This window comes from Odontesthes bonariensis, chromosome 15 (genome assembly GCF_027942865.1).
Source record: "Odontesthes bonariensis isolate fOdoBon6 chromosome 15, fOdoBon6.hap1, whole genome shotgun sequence".
Lineage (NCBI taxonomy): Eukaryota > Metazoa > Chordata > Actinopteri > Atheriniformes > Atherinopsidae > Odontesthes > Odontesthes bonariensis.
The window spans coordinates 35,698,472-35,720,087 of record NC_134520.1 but is presented as its reverse complement, the minus strand read 5'-3'; the positions used below and the strand labels follow the sequence as shown (position 1 = coordinate 35,720,087).

At 41.9% G+C, this 21,616-nt stretch overlaps 1 protein-coding gene across 9 annotated transcripts in view; it reads right to left on the bottom strand.

The window, feature by feature from the left end:
• pde4dip (phosphodiesterase 4D interacting protein) overlaps positions 1–21,616 on the bottom strand; it is a 159,821-nt gene that overhangs the window by 34,410 nt on the left and 103,795 nt on the right. For 8 of the 9 annotated variants that reach the window (XM_075486076.1, XM_075486075.1, XM_075486074.1 and 5 more), the window contains 16 exons: positions 17,965–18,102; positions 17,737–17,856; positions 17,549–17,641; positions 16,657–16,866; positions 16,428–16,586; positions 16,233–16,322; positions 13,849–13,992; positions 13,587–13,766; positions 12,460–12,654; positions 12,209–12,379; positions 11,264–11,423; positions 6,946–7,028; positions 5,538–5,698; positions 4,444–4,726; positions 2,860–3,040; positions 1,005–1,121 (listed from right to left, as the gene is read on the bottom strand). In XM_075486076.1, the coding sequence (XP_075342191.1) occupies positions 1,005–1,121; positions 2,860–3,040; positions 4,444–4,726; positions 5,538–5,698; positions 6,946–7,028; positions 11,264–11,423; positions 12,209–12,379; positions 12,460–12,654; positions 13,587–13,766; positions 13,849–13,992; positions 16,233–16,322; positions 16,428–16,586; positions 16,657–16,866; positions 17,549–17,641; positions 17,737–17,856; positions 17,965–18,102 (2,485 nt within the window). The remainder of the gene's footprint in view (positions 1–1,004; positions 1,122–2,859; positions 3,041–4,443; positions 4,727–5,537; positions 5,699–6,945; positions 7,029–11,263; positions 11,424–12,208; positions 12,380–12,459; positions 12,655–13,586; positions 13,767–13,848; positions 13,993–16,232; positions 16,323–16,427; positions 16,587–16,656; positions 16,867–17,548; positions 17,642–17,736; positions 17,857–17,964; positions 18,103–21,616) is intronic. The other variant, XM_075486070.1, reaches the window with a different exon arrangement.

The following is a 21,616-nucleotide window of genomic DNA, read 5'->3' as shown; positions in this document are numbered from 1 at the left end:
CAGTATTTAGTATGGAAGTATGGAAGTATGGAAGTATGTAGTAGGCGGTTTCAAACACAGCCAATGGTAAAACAACCGTTCTGATAATCATAGACACAGAAAGCTGTGAACAAGTCTGGAACAGGAGCTCTGCATGCTGCAGGGTGCTTTGCTGCCCCCTGGTGTCAACATGACTCAACCGCAAGCAAAGAACTGCCAGCGTATGATCTAATAACTTCTTTTATTTCTACCAACAAAGTCAAATAGAATAATTGACGTGAACAGTATTATCGACAGTCCCAATCTTGGGACCATCCTGATCTTTTTCTCTGGGTTTTCTACAGTCTCATTAAATGATTTTGTATCAGATAAATTCAACGATCTGGAACAGCGTTGGTCGGCGCCATCTTCATTCTGATTCTGTTTGTTTGTTTGTGTGTTTTTTCTCTGCTTGTCTGCCTACAGGTGCTCCTGGTGCCTATAAGGCTGGATTCCCCACAAAAGCCGTGGATCGTCTTACGTTTTGTTTTTACAGGTGTAGCAGCTGGTTGTCTGATTTTTCATTGTTTTTTATGTTTGTCTCTTCATGTTTCTGTTCCTTTTTTTCTCTTCTTCGCTCGCCCTCTCTCTCTCTGTCCCCCGGTCCGGTTCGGCACCATCACATGTTAAGTATTGTAACAAAAATAAATAAATAAGGAGTTGATGGGCATCAAGGGGAGCTTTACATTCATAAAGCTTCCCTTGGCATAGCAAATTTGTTTGGCAAAAAAAAAAAAAATTATTTTTTTTTTAAAAAGATGCCAAGATAGATTATATTCCAATATTTCTAAAAATGTCTTTATGTGTTAAAGTCATGAAATGCTCTCCCATAGAGGGAATTCTCTCAGGTTTCCTCTTCTCCTGCTTGTGAACATCTAAAGAACGCACGACTCCAGCTCCAATCTTTTATCTCGCTTGCTGAAAGTTTCCTTCAATAACTTTCTGGATACAGTTTGGCGCTTTGCAGTGGGAAAGCTGAGACGTACCCGGGCTGCTGGCGTCTTCCCGCTCGGCTTCGTTCTCACTGCGACCGCAGGTCTCGTAGCCCAGATCCTGCAGGTCCACCTGGATCTGCTTACTGTCCTGCTGCACAGATGTTTCTGCTGCAGAGACACAACAACAAGGTTCATGTCACACTTTGTGTTATAAAACACCCGTTTCCAGAACACTTTGCAGTTTTTCTTAAAGAAAACAAAACCTAAATCTGTAATGAATAAACTAATTTGAACCCGAGTGAAAGCTGTTCCAGAGTCATGTTCAGAGCAAGAACTAAACCGAAGAGAAAACAGGACCGACTGAAGCTGCGACAAGAACATGATGAGAAGATCTGAGCAAACAGGAGGAAACAGAGGCTTCACTGTTAGAATAAAGACGCGGGAAAAGTGCAGCTGAGGCACTGAGAAACATTTGATTTTTTCCTGATATTTTTTTTCCCTGATTTTGTCCTGATCTTTTCCTGGTCTTTTCCTAAACCTTTCCTGATCTTTTCCTGATCTTTTCCTAAACTTTTCCTAAACTTTTCCTGATCTTTTGCTGATCTTTTCCTGATCTTTCCCTAAACTTTTCCTGATCTTTTCCTGATCTTTTGCTGGTCTTGTCCTAAACTTTTCCTGATCTTTTCCTGATCTTTTGCTGGTCTTTTCCTGGTCTTGTCCTAAACTTTTCCTGATCTTTTCCTGATTTTTTTTCTCTCCTGATTTTGTCCTGATCTTTTCCTGGTATTTTCTGATTGTTTCCTGGTCTTTTCCTGGTCTCTTCCTGAGAAACATTTGCTGAACTTATTGATGGTTCTCTGATGGAGTTTGGCCCAAAGCGGTGAGGCACGACCCATCCTTGTTGGAGAGGGTGAACCTTTGGTGGAAGCTGCTGTTATACCCGATCCTGACACCCTCACCTGTCAGCAGGTAACCTGCTGGTTGGAGAAGCTTCCAGAACGCTGTTCCTGTAGATTCTGTAAACTTTCTGTCTTTCTGTGACTCCAGAACAACTTTCACTGAGTGCTGCTGCAGCAGGTTCTACGTTTGGTTCTAAATACGATGAAACTGGTCAGTGAAGAAAATCTTTGCCTAATTAAAGGTTCAAACTAATAAAAAAAAAAAAAAAAAAAAAAAAAAAAATCACAGATTTAAGATGCATTTCAGAAAACTTCTTTGCATAGTGGACATATTTTATATATTAATATTGCATATGTAACTAAATAAATGGAATCTCCACATACAGCGGGTGACATAAGTATTGAACACGGCACCATTTGTCTCAGTAAATATATTTCTAGAGGTGCTATTGACATGAAATTTTCACCAGATGTCGGTAACAACCCAAGTAATCCATACTTATAGATAAAGAAACCAAACCATAGATGTCCAGAAATTAAGTTATGTGTAATAATGTGGAATGGCACAGGGAAAAAGTATTGAACACGCTTACTGAAATTTATTTAATACTTTGTACAAAAGCCTTTGTTGGCAATGACAGCTTCAAGATGCCTCCTGTATGGAGAAACTAGTCGCATGCATTGCTCAGGTGTGATTTTGGCCCATTCTTCCACACAAACAGTCTTCAAATCTTAAAGGTTTCGTGGGCCTCTTCTATGAACTCTGATCTTTAGTTCTTTCCATAGATTTTCTATTGGATTCAAGTCAGGTGATTGGCTTGGCCAGCCTAGCAATTCTGAACTTATTTGTTTTGGTTTCTTTGTATGTATGGATTACTTGGGTTGTTACCGACATCTGGTGAAAATTTCATGTCAATAGCACCTCTAGAAATATATTTACTGAGAAAAATGGTGACGTGTTCAATACTTATTTCACCCGCTGTATGTGTGAGTCATTGTCCACTCACTCAGCAGATCTCTGTAGTCTTTGAGCTGCTCGGCCTGAGCCTGAACTGTGGCCTCGGACACCATCAGTCTCTCCTGCAGCTCTTTGCTCTTCTGCTGCAGATGAACCGTCTTCTCACACTTCTCAGAGGACGCCGCGGCCTTCTGCTGGCCGGCCACCAGCTCACAGGACACCTCATCATCCTGGAAGACAGGTCGGACCATTACTTCCCACATTTTCCCTTTAAAGATGTCACCTCCATTCTTTTCCATTAAAAAAACATCCGTCTGACTCTGCTGGGGGTTCTGGGAATTAACCCATTCCCTTTAGAGTAGACACTCCATCCCTAAGTACCCTACATGCTAAAGCTGATGTCCATCCATCCAGAACTCGTAAAAGGCTGAAGCAACAGCCTCCTATGATGGATGACTGGATGGACATGGTTTACGAACGAACTTCCAGAACCAAGAAGAAGACTTTATACGATGTGAATTATACGTATTTAATCAGAATATTGATCGAGTTCTGTTTGTGGGAGCAGACAGAACCTTTAACACGAGTTATCAGAAGATACTCGAGTGTTTTTCCATGTTTCTCATCTTTATTTTTAGATTATTTTTCATGTAAAACCCGTTGTAAATATAAGAAGGAATAACCAGGAGGAGAAGCTTTTCTGGGACATTTCTTTCAGGCTGACTACACGCTGTCTTCTGGAAATTACTTTCCTCCCTGACTTGTGTATTTGTTACATTATTATGTATCTTAGGCTACGGTAACACGAAAACGAAACGAGGTTTTTTTTTAAAACGGGTACGAAAATTCTTGCGACCACACGGAAACGCGCTGCTGTCCAAACGAGAACGGATGAAAACGAGGAAACGATGCAATACACACGCCGCTGTGTCACGCCACGCTGTGAGACAATAGAGAAGTGTTAAAATTGGCTCACAGCGTCAACGTGTGACTGACGCAAAAACGTTTTCGCTGTAACAATGGAAACGAAACGAGGCCGTTTTCAAACTTTCCCACTCTGGAACCCGTTCTCAAAAACTATCGTTTTGGGGTAGTGGGAACGCCGGCTCCGTGTGGCCGCGACAGCCGAACGATAAGAAAAAGTATCGTTTACAGTGAAAAACGTTTTCGTGTAGCCGCAGCCTTACACTGTACATGCCTCTGTAAATGTTCTGTTTACTTAGAAAGTGAGAAAACTTGGAGAAAAAGCGGAGAAAACTTGGGGAAAACTCAGAGAAAACTCAGAGAAAAAGCAGAGAAAACTCGGAGAAAACTCAAAGAAAACTCGGACAAAACTCGGAGAAAACTCAAAGAAAACTCGGACAAAACTCGGAGAAAAAGCAGAGAAAACTCGGACAAAACTCGGAGAAAAAGCAGAGAAAACTCGGACAAAACTCGGAGAAAAAGCAGAGAAAACTCAGAGAAAACTCGGACAAAACTCGGAGAAAGAGCGGAGAAAACTCAGAGAAAACTCAGAGAAAACTCAGAGAAAAAGCAGAGAAAACTCGGACAAAACGCAGAGAAAAAGCAGAGAAAACTCGGGGAAAACGCGGAGAACAAGTGGAGAAAACACAGAGTATATAACACAACGCACCATGAGAGTGCACGTTAGTCCTGGTACCTGTGAGGAGCTGGTGGGCGGCGGCTCGGCTCTGCTGGCCGGAGTCTTCCCCTGAGGCGCAGACAGCTCTCCATCCCAGGCATCCCATAGTTCAGAGCTTTCTTCCTCCTCTATGGTCACATCCAGCTCCTCCTCCTCCTCCTCCTCCTCCTCCTCCTCCAGCAGCCTCTGCTCATCACTCCGGTCGGGCTGCAGACCTTCAGCCAGCTGGTGCTTTAAGTCTTTATTCTCTGCTTGCAGGCTGAACAGAGATTTCCTGTCAAACAGAAACAAAGTTTCAGACTAAATTTAACCTGTGAAGGAGGGCTGAGCCACTTGATCAATACTGCAATATATATCGATATTTTGCTTCCCGATTAAGTATCGATTTTTATTTGACTTTTTTTTTAAGCAAACTTTATTGAAAAGTCAGACGTTATAATAAGTGAAAACACAGAACATTAACAAAATACAATACAATGCCAGGGGGTCATATTATTCAAAACAGTGATAAATTAGTTGATAAAAATGTTGTATAAAGTGCACAGCTCTCACGTTTGTGACATGTTCGTTTGTTTCTGTTTGTCTGGCGGTGTTGTCCTTCCGGTTCAAAGGTCGGACCACTCAGCGACGATTCATGTCTAATCACACTTTTTTTTTTTCAGAAAATGATGCAAGTGTATCGAATCGTATCGTATCAAATCAAATCGTATCGTATCAAATGAAATCGTATCAAATGAAATCGTATCAAATCGAATCGTATCAAACCATATCGAATCAAATCGAATCATATCGAGTCGAATCAAATCGAATCGTTGGCTGAATATCGTGTATCGTATCGAATCGTATCAAATCAAATCAAATCGTATCGAATTGTTGGCTGAATATCGTGAATCGTACCGTGACATCAGTGTATCGCTGCAGCCCTGCTGTTTAGGTGTTTATGAGTTTATTAAAGCATTTGTTATCCAGTACATCTAAACGGCAACAGAAACAACAAAGAATCAAATAGGAAGTCGTGTTCTCGTTGCAGACTCGGCGGTGATGGTGAACGTGGGACCGGATCAGAACCGAGTTGTTAAACTGACCTCATCTGAGACAGTGAGGAGAATCCTGCCCTCTCCAGCTGCACCTTCAGCTCCACCAGCTCTCGCTCCACCACCTCCTTCTGCTCCACCAGCTGCTTGACCACCGTCAGACTCTTGTCGTCCAGCTGCAGATCCTGGGACGCCGCCTTCCCTCTGGAACGCTGCGCACACACGACCCATCATCACTCATTCAGGTGCACATCTTTAACCCTCCTGTTGTCTTGTTTAACCCTCCTGTTGTCTTGTTTAACCCCCCTGTTGTCCTGTTTAACCCTCCTGTTGTCCTGTTTAACCCTCCTGTTGTCCTGTTTAACCCTCATGTTGTCCTGTTTAACCCTCCTGTTGTCCTGTTTAACCCTCATGTTGTCCTGTTTAACCCTCCTGTTGTCCTGTTTAACCCTCCTGTTGTCCTGTTTAACCCTCCTGTTGTCCTGTTTAACCCTCCTGTTGTCCTGTTTAACCCTCATGTTGTCCTGTTTAACCCTCCTGTTGTCCTGTTTAACCCTCATGTTGTCCTGTTTAACCCTCATGTTGTCCTGTTTAACCCTCATGTTGTCCTGTTTAACCCTCCTGTTGTCCTGTTTAACCTTCCTGTTGTCTTGTTTAACCCTTCTGTTGTCCTGTTTAACCCTCCTGTTGTCCTGTTTAACCCTCCTCTTGTCTTGTTTAACCCCCCTGTTGTCTTGTTTAACCCCCCTGTTGTCTTGTTTAACCCTTCCTGTTGTCTTGCGGGTCAAAAGTGAGCCACTACCATGTTTAGCTGTAGAAAAAATACCTTCAACTATCTACTTCCAACTTGAAATGTTATGACTTTTCCTAAAGGGACCCCATCATTAGAAAAAGTCAGACTTTATGTTTGTTTATGTTTCCATGTGGGCTGTACACCACTAGGGTACAAAGATTGTCTTATGGGTCATTTTTGACCCGTGAATTATAAAAACATTTAAACAGCAGAAAAAAGTTCAGGTTTTTTTTCCCTTTCAATATAATTAATTCAGAAGTAATTACTTCACATTTATATAATAGCAATAATAAACCTTTATTATGTAAAAGAAAACTGAGAAAACAAGAAAACTGTTGGTCCAACTGACAGTTGGTTTGAGGTTAAAAAAAAAAAAAAAGTAATCCTGAAAACTGGTGATTGTCTTTTTGTATTGTGTAACAAAAAATACATGATAAAAAATGTATTGAATTGAGTTGAAAAGATAAATAACAGGTGGTTTCATCATACAAAATAGATTTTGGATTTAAAATCAATTAAGTTGCTTTATTTTGGGGCTTTGGTAGGACAAAAGGAGTAAACACAATGTTAAGGCCGCACAAAGGGTTAAAATGTCCTCTACAAACACAAGCTCGCCTTTGGTCTCCATAGAAACGCGCAGATGTGAAGATGCTGGCTGCTTCATACCTGCACGCTGGACTCCTCCTCATCGACGCTCTCAGTGTACTCGCTGTTCAGATCTTCGTCTTCTTCATCCTCAGAGCTCAGATCTGCATGAAGCAGGGACACAAAAGGACGCTTTTAGAAACACGTTTTTCACACGTTTACAGCTTCCGTCTGACTGAGTAACAGAAGCAACGCAGAAAACATCGATTTATATCTGAGGAAGATGCTTCTGGATCTGCTGGTTTGTTCATGTTTTTTTTTTTTTTTAAACATCTTTATTGCTTTTTGAAATTATACACAAAAAGCTTTGTCTGGAAGCATGAAAGCGCCTAATAATACACAGAACGAGGTGAACAAGCAAACAAACAATCGTACAACAGCACAAACCCACACAGTGAAAGGAAAGAGTTAAAAAAAAAAAAAAAAAAAAGTAAAACCTGAAAAATCTATTCAAAACAGATTAATATTAAGTACAGACAAGGACCAAAACAAAAAGAAACCATACAACGACATAAAGAGCTCAGATTTGTTCATCAGTTAAAGGGATAAACAGATATCCAGGTATTGCAGTGTTACTATGATGGGTTTGTTCATGTTCACAGCTTCACTCATTTATTATTTCACAATTACTTCATATTCGTTGGGTTGAACGTAACATTCTTAAACTTTAAATCATTCAGATTCTGGGATTTAATCCAGAGATTAAAGCCAAAGAAAACACTATGAAATTTAACTTCTCTTCCTCTTTGCATTCATAAAAACGACTCTTCATCCATATTTACTGGTTTTGTGTGTCGTTTAGTGATGAAAGTCGCCCAATAAATCTAATTACTGGAGGAATTTGGGCGGAAAGCACCAGTGAAGACACAGAGAACATGTTGCTCGTTGCTTTAACGGTCAGATGAGACACAGACATTCTCTTATTTAGACTTCCTGAGTTTTTAAGATGTTACTAATTGTGTCTAATTTTCATTTAGCGAGTTAGATCAAAACATAGTTGAGAAGAATTCTGAATATCATCGATAAAATGTGTTTTTTGGGGGATTTATAAACACATTTCTGCAGCTTCACTTTAACTTTGCACGTTAGGAGAAGGTGAAATATTTAGATAATTTACTCTTTTGGAGATTAAAATCAAATAAGGGTAAAATAATTGGATCATAAGTGTGTGTTTGTGTGGTTTATTGTGGCTTAAATCCAGCTGGAAAAGGAGGGGGTGGTGATGTAGTTGTGCTTTAGTGACAGTGTTTCTGAGGGAAGGAATGAAAACTGCTAAAAGAATACAAACAATGGAGACTTTCTGCAGTCACAAATGCATCATACAAGCAATATAACTTTATTATTTATTATGAAATGCTCCAGAAGCTTCAGTGAAATGTCTGCAGAGCAACAAACATGGCGTCCAGGGGAAACTTCGTACTTACGGTGTGACACCGGTTCCAGATCAGATTCATTCCACAGTAACGGAACCGATGCTGGTTCAGAATTTCAGAAAAAGCAAACCACAAACTCAATATGCACAACAATAATAATTACAAAAGCAAACGTTTTGTACAGACATTTCAGGCAGCGTGAGACTCGGTTCAGCATTCAGAAACATGCACACGTGCGGCGACACACCACGACTGTCAGCCACAACCAAAGATGAGTTCACCTAAGAGATTAACTTTCTTTAAGCAGAGAGTAACGTGACGGAAACTGCACTAAAATATGAAAAAAGGAGTTTATTTGGGATGTTTTCAGACTCAAATAATGAGTTAAAATGTGTTCCGTTTACAGGGTAAAACACATTTCTAATATCTAATGATGGACACGGTTTAACTGGTCGAATCATGATGAATATCAGGGATTTTGAACCTGGTTCCTAGGATGAGAAATGTTCCCCCTAAAAGAACCTGGTTCCTAGGATGAGAAATGTTCCCCCTAAAAGAACCTGGTTCCTAGGTTGATAAATGTTCCCCCTAAAAGAACCTGGTTCCTAGTTTGATAAATGTTCCCTAAAAGAACCTGGTTCCTAGTTTGATAAATGTTCCCCCTAAAAGAACCTGGTTCCTGGGATGAGAAATGTTCCCCCTAAAATAACCTGGTTCCTAGTTTGATAAATGTTCCCCCTAAAATAACCTGGTTCCTAGGTTGATAAATGTTCCCCCTAAAAGAACCTGGTTCCTAGGATGAGAAATGTTCCCCCTAAAAGAACCTGGTTCCTGGGATGAGAAATGTTCCCCCTAAAAGAACCTGGTTCCTGGGATGAGAAATGTTCCCCCTAAAATAACCTGGTTCCTAGTTTGATAAATGTTCCCCCTAAAAGAACCTGGTTCCTGGGATGAGAAATGTTCCCCCTAAAATAACCTGGTTCCTAGTTTGATAAATGTTCCCCCTAAAAGAACCTGGTTCCTAGGATGAGAAATGTTCCCCCTAAAATAACCTGGTTCCTGGGATGAGAAATGTTCCCCCTAAAAGAACCTGGTTCCTAGAATGAGAAATGTTCCCCCTAAAATAACCTGGTTCCTAGTTTGATAAATGTTCCCCCTAAAAGAACCTGGTTCCTGGGATGAGAAATGTTCCCCCTAAAATAACCTGGTTCCTGGGATGAGAAATGTTCCCCCTAAAAGAACCTGGTTCCTAGAATGAGAAATGTTCCCCCTAAAATAACCTGGTTCCTAGTTTGATAAATGTTCCCCCTAAAAGAACCTGGTTCCTAGGATGAGAAATGTTCCCCCTAAAATAACCTGGTTCCTAGGTTGAGAAATGTTCCCCCTAACAGAACCTGGTTCCTGGGATGAGAAATGTTTCCCCTAAAAGAACCTGGTTCCTGGGATGAGAAATGTTCCCCCTAAAATAACCTGGTTCCTAGTTTGATAAATGTTCCCCCTAAAAGAACCTGGTTCCTAGGATGAGAAATGTTCCCCCTAAAATAACCTGGTTCCTAGGATGAGAAATGTTCCCCCTAAAAGAACCTGGTTCCTGGGATGAGAAATGTTCCCCCTAAAAGAACCTGGTTCCTGGGATGAGAAATGTTCCCCCTAAAATAACCTGGTTCCTAGTTTGATAAATGTTCCCCCTAAAAGAACCTGGTTCCTAGGATGAGAAATGTTCCCCCTAAAATAACCTGGTTCCTAGGATGAGAAATGTTCCCCCTAAAAGAACCTGGTTCCTAGGATGAGAAATGTTCCCCCTAAAAGAACCTGGTTCCTGGGATGAGAAATGTTCCCCCTAAAAGAACCTGGTTCCTGGGATGAGAAATGTTCCCCCTAAAATAACCTGGTTCCTGGGATGAGAAATGTTCCCCCTAAAAGAACCTGGTTCCTAGAATGAGAAATGTTCCCCCTAAAATAACCTGGTTCCTAGGATGAGAAATGTTCCCCCTAAAATAACCTGGTTCCTAGGTTGAGAAATGTTCCCCCTAACAGAACCTGGTTCCTAGTTTGATAAATGTTCCCCCTAAAAGAACCTGGTTCCTAGGATGAGAAATGTTCCCCCTAAAAGAACCTGGTTCCTAGGTTGATAAATGTTCCCCCTAACAGAACCTGGTTCCTAGGTTGAGAAATGTTCCCCCTAAAAGAACCTGGTTCCTAGGATGAGAAATGTTCCCCCTAAAAGAACCTGGTTCCTAGGTTGATAAATGTTCCCTCTAAAATAACCTGGTTCCTGGGATGAGAAATGTTCCCCCTAAAATAACCTGGTTCCTAGGTTGAGAAATGTTCCCCCTAACAGAACCTGGTTCCTAGGTTGAGAAATGTTCCCCCTAAAATAACCTGGTTCCTGGGATGAGAAATGTTCCCCCTAACAGAACCTGGTTCCTGGGATGAGAAATGTTCCCCCTAAAATAACCTGGTTCCTGGGATGAGAAATGTTCCACCTAAAGAGTCAAAGAGAGTCAAAGAGAGGAGTCAAGAATGTAAAAACTACATAGAAAATAATAGAAAAATCTAAACAAAAATAAAACAGTGAAACTAAAAATATCAAATAAGATATAAATAATAAAAAAGGGAACATGGCTCCTAAAGCATCATGTCGGGATATTTATTTTCATTTATTTTCACAGGATTTTAAACTCAGGAGAGGAAAAGAGTCACTTTGTGGGACTTAAACCTGGTTCATCTTCTCACTTTAAGGGCTTAAACCATCTTTATGAGTCATTAGTGAAACAAACATTCTGTCATCAGCGTTAGGAGGCGAGCAGAAACACAATAAAATATCCTGTTAGTATTTTTCCCCATTAGAACAAACACCACCACCACCACAGTGAGCCACTCCACTCGGACCCCCACACCACAGTCTGGGCTCCCCGGTGCTGCAGGGGGTTATAGATACTGCCCCATGCTTCTCTGATGCCCACCTCCAAACTCAGGCTGCCTGACGTTGGGCCGGTCGTGGCCCAGCGCGGGGCCCCTGGCTGGGGGAAGCTGAAGCAGACACTCCCTCAGCTCCTGGACCTCCTGGGTCAGTCGCTCCACCAGAGGGAGGTCCGGTGGATCCACTGCCCGCCTCTGGAGGTCCTGCAGCAGGAAACAGGGAAATATACCACATGAAACGGATAAAAGCTTTTAGAAGAGAAGGTGAAATGCTTCGGGAGATGAAGCTGAAACAGCAGAACTGAATGTTTGGTGGTTTAAAGGCAAGACACTACAGGTGAATAGGGTAATGATTTAAAATAATAGATATCACCATGAAACTTCCTCAGTTGATTACTTATAGAAGTATGAAAACAAATGTACTACAAGTTTTAGAAATTTGTATGTTTAATTATGCAAATGAGGCATTATCTCATTAAATATGCGCACATTTGCATATATTTCCGGAAGATAGATCTGAACATATGATAAAGCCAGGTGCAAAATTCTTTTTTCATTTTGTTTACACACAAAATTAAAAGAAACTTACAGAGGGATTTCAGGATATCTGCTTTCATTTCCTAGGAAATCAAAATATACTGTCCATAGCCTAAAAAAAACATTGATTTTCGCCATATTTTTTTATTATAATGTCACATAAATCAGGGCAGGAATGATTTATCAACAAATCCTTCCGTAAATATCTTCGGAATACTGCTAAGTGTGTAACTGGAAAGTTTGGGGTGTCAGTAGGTGCTCCATAGGCTGAGATATTGATACTGGAAAAATACAAAAAAACTGATTTTGAGAAAACGGCATTTAAAGATTTAAATAGGGGAATTTAATATATTTGTATCGGAAACAATTGCTCTAAAACAGAACAAATGCTCATGCCCTTAGTAATACTAATATTGAATAAAATAATCTTATTATTAGTGTCTCACACTGACCCTGATGGTCTCCTCCTTAACCAGCAGAGTCCTGCTGAGGGAGTCCAGCCGGGCGGCCAGGTCCGGCCCAGAGTCGGGCCTGGATCCAAACCCTGAGCTCACCTGTCGGCGCAGCTCCTGGAGCCTCGCCGCCTGCTCGCTGATGACCTCACTGAGCTGGCTGGATGAGTCCTGGAGACAGAGCGTTGAACATTTTCATTAATCACAGCTGCTTCGTGCAGCCGGAGGTTTTGCCCGTTCCTCTACCCCACCTTAATGTACTGGTCTCTGGAGCCGAGGGTTCTGAGCAGATCCTGGACCTGGTCCTGGTGCTCCCGGGCCTGATGGGTCCGATCGGCCAACACTTCCTGGAAGAGGCGGTCCTTAAGCTGGAGGCGGACCTTTAGCTCCTCCAGGACGTCCCGCGGAGCCGAGTGGACCCGAGCCAGCAGGGAGCAGCGCAGATCCTGCAGCCGACGGGTGGAAACAGATTTCAAACATCCGCTAACTTTCGCTAACTTTGCATCTTTTAAAGCAACTAAAACCGAGTTGGATCAGAACTTCAGAACAGAGTTTTAAAAGTGCTCTAAAGTGTCCTGATCAGCAGTTCTGCAGCTTCCTGAAGCTCTTTCAGAGTTTCTCTTTGGACATTTTTTGCTTTTTATTTACTCATTTTCAGACACTCCATCTTCAGAGGAATGTGTTTTTTCTTCATTAAGCCACTTAACTCTGAACTATGAACCATTCAGGCAGGAAAAAGGCTCCTAACTCAAGGGATGAACCAGTGTTGGGTCTAAACACGAGTGGTTTGCTTCTTATCTTTGTAACCAAAAGCATTTTGTCTCATCTGATGATGGATCTCCCTCCTGAGAGGATCTAACCTGTGGAGTTCCTCAGGGATCTGTACTGGGACCTCATTCATCCCGTTTATTTACTGAGTATCTAGCTGTTTACACAAGCTAGATTTCTATATTTTTATTTCTATATTTATTGTTGTTGCATGCTTATTTTATCTTATCTTTTATTATATTTGGACATCCAGTGCGGGCAACAAAGTAAAGAATTTCATTGTACAGGGAAACACGTTTCTAACTGCACATATGATACTAAACCTTTGAATCTTTGAATCTTATTTACGCTCCCTTTGGGGCGTTTAGCTTCAGCAATCTTAAAGCTGATCGTGCACGGCTTTAGCAACCCTTTTCAAATGTAATGACTCTGCACATTTGTTAGGCTGAGATGAGTAAACTGAATCTCTTCATTCTTTTTTCGCCTACAGCACAGAAAAACTCCAATTTCTTGTTTTGGACCGAAATCAGGTTCCTATCATCATCCTTCAGCACCTTGGCTCAGCACCTATTTAATAAGAAACATAATTTCCCTGCTCGTCTCTCTGTACCTGAGCCTCCTCCGTGCGAGCGTGCAGCGCCGCCTGCAGCTGCTCGATGATGGCGTCCCTTTCCCTGAGGACGCGGCTCTGCCTGTCCTCGCCGTCCTGCTGCCGCCGCTGGAGGCTCCTCCAGCCGTCGCTCACCTGCTGCAGCTCCAGAGTCTTTCCTCTCAGCAGCACCTCCAGACTCTGACACAAACACAAACACAGACGTCGGATCAGAAGCCTGCACGCCTCAGAGAGGAGGAGCGCTTCATCGGGGTTTCCTTACGGTGATGGTCTCCTCATTGTTGGCCAGAACGCAGCGCTGCCTCTCCAGGTCTCTCTGATTCTCCCGGAGCAGCAGCTGGAGGCGGCGAGTCTCCTCCTCCTTCTCCTCCACGCAGCAGAACTTCTCATCCACCGCTCGCTGCAGGTCGGCAGAACAACCAATCAGATGTAGAGTTCAGTTTTACCTCCATCTTATTCCTCACCTCACACACCTGCAGCTTTTCATGAGCTCTAAAAGGTTTTAAAGAACCACACGGAGCCTGGAGCTTCTTCATCGCTTCTTCTAAAGTTAAAAACTGAACTGGAAGAGGCAGCCTTTTTATGTCCGAACAGACCAAGGAAAGCAGAGGTCCACTAGGTGAAGGTGTAGGTGTAAGTATAGGTTTAAGTATAGTTTTAGGTGCAGGTTTAAGTATAGGTTTAGGTTTAAGTATAGGTTTAGGTTTAGGTGCAGGTATAAGTATAGGTTTAGGTTTAGGTGCAGGTATAAGTATAGGTTTAGGTTTAGGTGCAGGTTTAAGTATAGGTTTAGGTTTAGGTGCAGGTTTAAGTATAGGTTTAGGTTTAGGTGCAGGTTTAAGTATAGGTGTAGGTTTAGGTGCAGGTTTAAGTCAAGTTTAGGTTTAGGTGCAGGTATAAGTCAAGTTTAGGTTTAGGTGCAGGTATAAGTCAAGTTTAGGTTTAGGTGCAGGTATAAGTATAGGTGTAGGTTTAGGTGCAGGTGCAGGTTTAAGTATAGGTTTAGGTGCAGGTTTAAGTATAGGTGTAGGTTTAGGTTTAGGTGCAGGTTTAAAGGTAGGGTAGGAGATCCTGGATTTTGAGTCCAGCGAAGCTGCATTTTGAAAATACACAGGTAAAAAGTCCCAACCCTTTTCTTCACTTTCCCCCCAAAGGCACGCCTCTAGAGTACATGAACGCGCACGAAGGTGCACGAGCGCTGTTCTGACAGCAAGCATCGATCGTTGTCGTATTTAGTATTTAGTATTTAGTTTATGCTAACTATACGTTTAATAATGCTAGGTGCTAGCCAAGCTGGCTCTAGTTTAGCTTCCTGCCAAGCTTCGTTCACGGAGCAGGGTACGCGCACAGGGGGGAAGGAGGGGGAAGGAGGGGGAGGGAGGAGCAGATTGCAGTTTGATAGATGGCATCAGAATCCAATCATTGTGAACGGTCCGTTCACAATGATTGGATACTGTTTTCCCTAGATTGTACGTTCTAGAGGCCACTAAAACTTTTCATATTTGTGTCAAAACTTTTAATTAATTGGTTGCAATGAGGGTGTGAAGAGTATTTCAAGCAATATGTAAAAAAATGTTCCAGAAAAAGATCCCCTACCCCGCCTTTAAGTATAGGTTTAGGTTTAGGTGCAGGTTTAAGTATAGGTTTAGGTTTAAGTATAGGTTTAAGTGCAGGTTTAAGTATAGGTTTAGGTTTAGGTGCAGGTTTAAGTATAGGTTTAGGTTTAAGTATAGGTTTAAGTGCAGGTTTAAGTGCAGGTTTAAGTGCAGGTTTAAGTGCAGGTGCAGGTTTAAGTATAGGTTTAGGTTTAAGTATAGGTTTAAGTGCAGGTTTAAGTATAGGTTTAGGTTTAGGTGCAGGTTTAAGTTTAGGTTTAGGTTTAGGTTCAGGTTTAAGTATATGTTTAGGTGCAGGTGCAGGTTTAAGTATAGGTTTAGGTTTAAGTATAGGTTTAGGTGCAGGTGCAGGTTTAAGTATAGGTTTAGGTTTAGGTGCAGGTTTAAGTATAGGTTTAGGTTTAAGTTTAGGTTTAAGTATAGGTTTAGGTTTAGGTGCAGGTTTAAGTATAGGTTTAGGTTTAAGTATAGGTTTAGGTTTAGGTTTAAGTATAGGTTTAGGTTTAGGTATAGGTTTAGGTTTAGGTTTAAGTATAGGTTTAGGTTTAGGTATAGGTTTAGGTTTAGGTTTAAGTATAGGTTTAGGTTTAGGTATAGGTTTAGGTTTAGGTTTAAGTATAGGTTTAGGTTTAGGTATAGGTTTAGGTTTAGGTTTAAGTATAGGTTTAGGTTTAAGTATAGGTTTAGGTTTAGGTATAGGTTTAGGTTTAGGTTTAAGTATAGGTTTAGGTTTAGGTATAGGTTTAGGTTTAGGTTTAAGTATAGGTTTAGGTTTAAGTATAGGTTTAGGTTTAGGTATAGGTTTAGGTTTAAGTATAGGTGTAGGTTTAGGTGCCAAACTAAAGCCCCGCCTTCTTTTACTTCTTCTCACACCTTTGAACTCGTTCTCACACTTCATTGTACTGTGGAATATTCAGTAACAGGTGGGATTATAACATAAGTATATTTCTGAGCTTAATTAAAGTCATAGGAGATAACCTCCTGGATCACATGACCGAGCACAGCTGCTGCTGTGAAGCTTTACCTGCAGAGCTCGGTCTCTCTCGTTTATACGCTGGCGGAGTTTCTGCAGCAGAGAGTCGCTCTTCTCCTTCGGAGCCTCCAACATCTGGGAGTAGTCCTGAAAGATGGCAGACGAGAGTGTCAACGTTTGAACAGTTGAAAAAGTAGGTGGATCTGAGGAGAGACGTCTTCCTGCTGCTGTCACAGTTTGAGAATATCTGACCTCCAGCAGGAGCTCTTTGGTCTGCAGAGACGTCCTCAGCTCTCCAATGGCGCTCTCTCTCTCCTCCTTCTCCCTCTGCCGTTGGTGCTCGCTCTCCCTGAGCAGCTCCTCTCTCTCCTGCAGAGCGGATCGAGCCTTCTGCAGAGCCAGCTGCAGCTCCTGAACGAAAGGTCAAAGGTCAAAGGAGTGCCACACCAGAGCCTGTCACCAGCTCCTGAACGCCTCTCACCTGGTTGTGCCTCTCCGTCTCCCTCCTGTGCTGCAGCGCCCCCTGCAGGTCCGTCTCCAGCCTCTCCAGGGCCCGGTTCTGGTCCTCCTGAGCCCGGGCTGCATGCAGCTGCGCCCGCTGGCCCGCCTGCATCTCCAGCTGAGCCTGGAACAGAGAGGCCTGCAGGGCCAGGGCCTCGCTCTGACCTCGGACGGTTTCTGCCCCGGACACCTGGCAGAGAGGGGGAGGGTCAGAGGGTCAGAGGGTAAGGTGAAGGAAACTCTGCATACAGAATGATTATGTATTACAGTTACAATTATTATATACATAAGTATCGATATACGATTCGAAATTATACGATTTTATTCGATATGATTTGATACGATTCGATTCAATACGATACACGATATTCAGCCAACGATTCAATTCGATACACGATATTCAGCCAACAATTCGATACACGATATTCAGCCAACGATTCGATTCAATATGATTTGATACACAATATTGAGCCAACGATTCGATATGATTTGATACGATCCTTCCCCCATCACCATGGATGACTCCGTGGCAGAATGACCGTAATGTAATGTGATGTAATGTGATGTAATGTAATGTGATGTAATGTAATGTAATGTGATGTAATGTAATGTGATGTAATATAATGTAATGTGATGTAATGTAATGTGATGTAATGTAATGTGATGTAATGTGATGTAATGTAATGTGATGTAATGTAATGTAATGTGATGTAATGTAATGTGATGTAATGTAATGTAATGTAATGTGATGTAATGTGATGTAATGTAATGTAATGTGATGTAATGTAATGTAATGTGATGTAATGTGATGTAATGTAATGTGATGTAATGTAATGTAATGTGATGTAATGTCTTCAGTGTGGAGGACGGACCTGCAGCTGCTGCAGCTGGCTGCGGTTGGCGAGCTCTTTGAGGGAACACAGCATCTTATTCTGCTCCTCGATGACTCCGAACAGCTCTGCAGCCTGCGCACACACAAGCAGAACAACTCCATTAGACCTTTTCCCACCTCCGGCAGCTCTCCATCACCCTCTAACTCCTCCCGGTCTGCATCCATCACCTCCGCCTCCTTGGAGCCGGCGGTATCGCTGAGGTTCTGGATATTTCGCTCCTGCCGCTGGGCTTCCTCTCGGGCCGAGCGCAGCTCCAGCTCCATCTCAGCCAGACGCTCCTGCAGCTTCTGCACACAAACACAAAGATCTATCCATATTCTCTGAGGCTGGCGTCGGTCGCTCATCGTCCAGGTGAGACTCTGATGGGTGCCGTGTGCAGACGGAGGCGTTTGTACCTGGTTCCTGGACTCGCTGGCTCTGATCTTGGCCTGCAGGGAGCGGACTTGGCTCTGGGCCTCCTGCAGCTCAGCGACACACAGACCAGCAGCTCCCTCGTACTCGCTGAGCCGACCCTGCTGCTCGTCGATCATCCTCTGAAACACAGGAGGACGAGTCACATCAGTACAGCAAAAAATGGGGCTTCCCGAACATATTCATGTACAAAAAAAACAAGGACAATAAGAAACTTGTTTCAACACTGTCCTTTTTCCCGTATTCGATCCAATAAGAAATACTCAACAGTAGGGCTGAGTTAACTAGTTATTATCGCGTTAATTATTTAACGCTGATAAATATTTTATCGCGCATTAACGCAGGTTTTATTATTGTAAAAGTCTGTTGAATGCATCACATTCACAGGGTGAAGCATGGAGTAATAAAATAAAGATAAACTAGCAGGTAGCATCACCGCTACAGGTGTGAAGCTCACGGAGCTAACCGGCGCTACTTCCTGTTTTACTTGTTTCAACATAAAAGCACGCATTTCAAAATAAATTTTAAAAAACTCCTGCATTTACAGCCAAGTTGAATTGTCTTCTCAGCGTAGTAGTTCCAGTCTAAAATATCACTTAAAGGCAAAACACACAACTGATAGCAGCAAGTCATTCAAGGAAACAGACAGTGGAGCGAGGCTTCTACATAAAAACTACAGAAAGATGCTGATGTTAAAAGTGTGTTTGCACAACAAATGTTATGGCACTTTCATTCATATGGCAGCACATTTAAAATAAAGCTAAATGCTAAAAGCTATACGCTACTTTTGGATTCATTTTTGGATTCTGCGTACAAATGCGATTAATCGTGATTAATCAGGGAAATCATGTGATTAATTAGATTAAACATTTTAATCGTTGCCCAGCCCTACTCAACAGATAAGGTTAGATTAAGGTGGGAAAAAGAATCTGGAACCGTCATCACAGAAGATGTGATGCTGCCAACAGCTTCTAAAGATCTTTTTCTTAACGCTTATTTTCATGCTTCAGCTGCTGTTTTCAGTGAAACTTTGTGAGGTTAAAATGTGCAGCCTGTCATCCTGCAGCTGCCGCCTTTAAGGCCGTGATGTCAGCTCGCTGCTGGTGACTTCCTTGTTTGTGTTTGTCTTCGCCTGTGTGAGGATGTGATGTCGCCCGGCCCTCAGAGACAGAATGAGCTCTGTGTGAAGCGCTGCAGCAGAGCGGCTGCAGGCTGCAGAGCGGCTACACGGGGCAGTTCTGCTCATAAGAGCCTGGAACAGAAGCGTTTTGTCTCCTGGCTCGACGAGCCTCATTCAAACTGACGATTAACATAACAACAGAAGGTTTGAAGACCAACCAACAAACGGCTACAGCACTTAGGAGACTGTTGCCGCGGCAACCCAAAGGGTTGCTAGGATACCGATGAGGAGGGGGTTCTAATGATCCCTCTCAAGGGGAAATGAAAGTGTTCGACTTTCTCAGCGGAAAAAAAAAGGGACGTAAATCCGACAGGTTGGACCTGGATGGAGCCTGAATGAGGGACCCTGATCTGAAGCAACTGCTCAAAGTCAGGGAGCCAAAACCTCAAAAGCTCAATAAAATGGGTTGAACCTAACATGGTCTGCCATACTTTTGTGTTTTTTATGTTCACTTTGACCCTAAGAAGCAATAATCAGAGGGTCTGCTCTGCATGCCATGATGCTAAAATATCCAGAATGTCATTCTGAATTTTGAGAATAAGCTTAAATTCTATTGTGGTTCTGAGCCTGTTGATCGCCAACGAGGCCGAGCAGTGAAATCATCATAGATCCAATGATTTTGGTTGGATTTTTCCAATTTTTTTTTCTGTGGAATGAGTATACTGTTTGGTGAACAGAATGGCATATTGACTGATGTCATAATTTGGAAGAATAATTGATTGCCAATGAAGTAAAGATGAAAATATTGGAAAAAAGTGAAAAAAAACGCCCGATGTTTTTGCATTAAATTGAGCCAAAATCCTGTAGAAATGTATTTTAAGAGTTGAAATTTCATTGGATGTTGTCTCCACATGTGTTCTGTGCATCTGGAATGCATTTATTGACCGGTTACCCAACCCACTGAGGATTTGTGGAAAATTGTAATTTTCCAACATTGCAACAATGCAACGTAACGTGACGTCGCCGATCGTCATTTCCTGTCAAAACGGCAGTTTCAAGCTAGCTACAACGAGGGTAGGTTCACTTCCTGTTTCCAAAACAAAAGCACCAATTGTATGGTAATGGCTTTCCCTATGATAAAAGGCAACGGGTATTTTATTTTGTTAAAATAACCGGAAGTGCGTTAGCTCACTGCGGCTAGCTTTAGTAGCGCCGAATTCGTGGGAACAAAATTGTAAACAGCCGGTATTTTGTCAGGTTTTCAACACGTTGGGGATCTAAACGACTACTTTCTCACCTGAAAATGTTTCAAATGTTGCTAAAGTTTACAGAGTTTAGAGCTTAAGGGAAATCAGCTTCAGGCCGGCTGATTTTGGCTCGGGCAGGAGCCAAATGCATTGTGGGTAAACGCTCTGCATACTGTCTGATCGATCAGTATGCAGTATGGAAGTATGCAGTATGTAGTATGCAGTATGTAGTATGCAGTATGTAGTATGCAGTATGTAGTATGTAGTATGCAGTATGTAGTATGCAGTATGTAGTATGCAGTATGTAGTATTCAGTATGTAATATGGAAGTATGTAATATGGAAGTATGCAGTATGTAGTATGCAGTATGTAGTATGCAGTATGTAATATGGAAGTATGCAGTATGTAGTATGCAGTATGTATGCCGTAGTATGCAGTATGTAGCATGTAGTATGCAGTATGTAGTATGCAGTATGTAGTATTCAGTATGTAATATGGAAGTATGTAATATGGAAGTATGCAGTATGTAGTATGCAGTATGTAGTATTCAGTATGTAATATGGAAGTATGTAATATGGAAGTATGCAGTATGTAGTATGTAGTATGTAGTATTTAGTATGCAGTATGTAGTATGCAGTATGCAGTATGCGGTATGCAGTATGTAGTATGCAGTATGGAAGTATGCAGTATGTAGTATGCAGTATGTAGTATGCAGTATGCAGTATGTAGTATGCAGTATGTAGTATGTAGTATGTAGTATGCAGTATGGAAGTATGCAGTATGTAGTATGCAGTATGCAGTATGTAGTATGCAGTATGTAGTATGTAGTATGCAGTATGGAAGTATGCAGTATGTAGTATGTAGTATGTAGTATGTAATATGGAAGTATGCAGTATGTAGTATGCAGTATGTATGCCGTAGTATGCAGTATGTAGCATGTAGTATGCAGTATGTAGTATGCAGTATGTAGTATTCAGTATGTAATATGGAAGTATGTAATATGGAAGTATGCAGTATGTAGTATGCAGTATGTAGTATTCAGTATGTAATATGGAAGTATGTAATATGGAAGTATGCAGTATGTAGTATGTAGTATGTAGTATTTAGTATGCAGTATGTAGTATGCAGTATGCAGTATGCGGTATGCGGTATGCAGTATGTAGTATGCAGTATGGAAGTATGCAGTATGTAGTATGCAGTATGTAGTATGCAGTATGCAGTATGTAGTATGCAGTATGTAGTATGTAGTATGTAGTATGCAGTATGGAA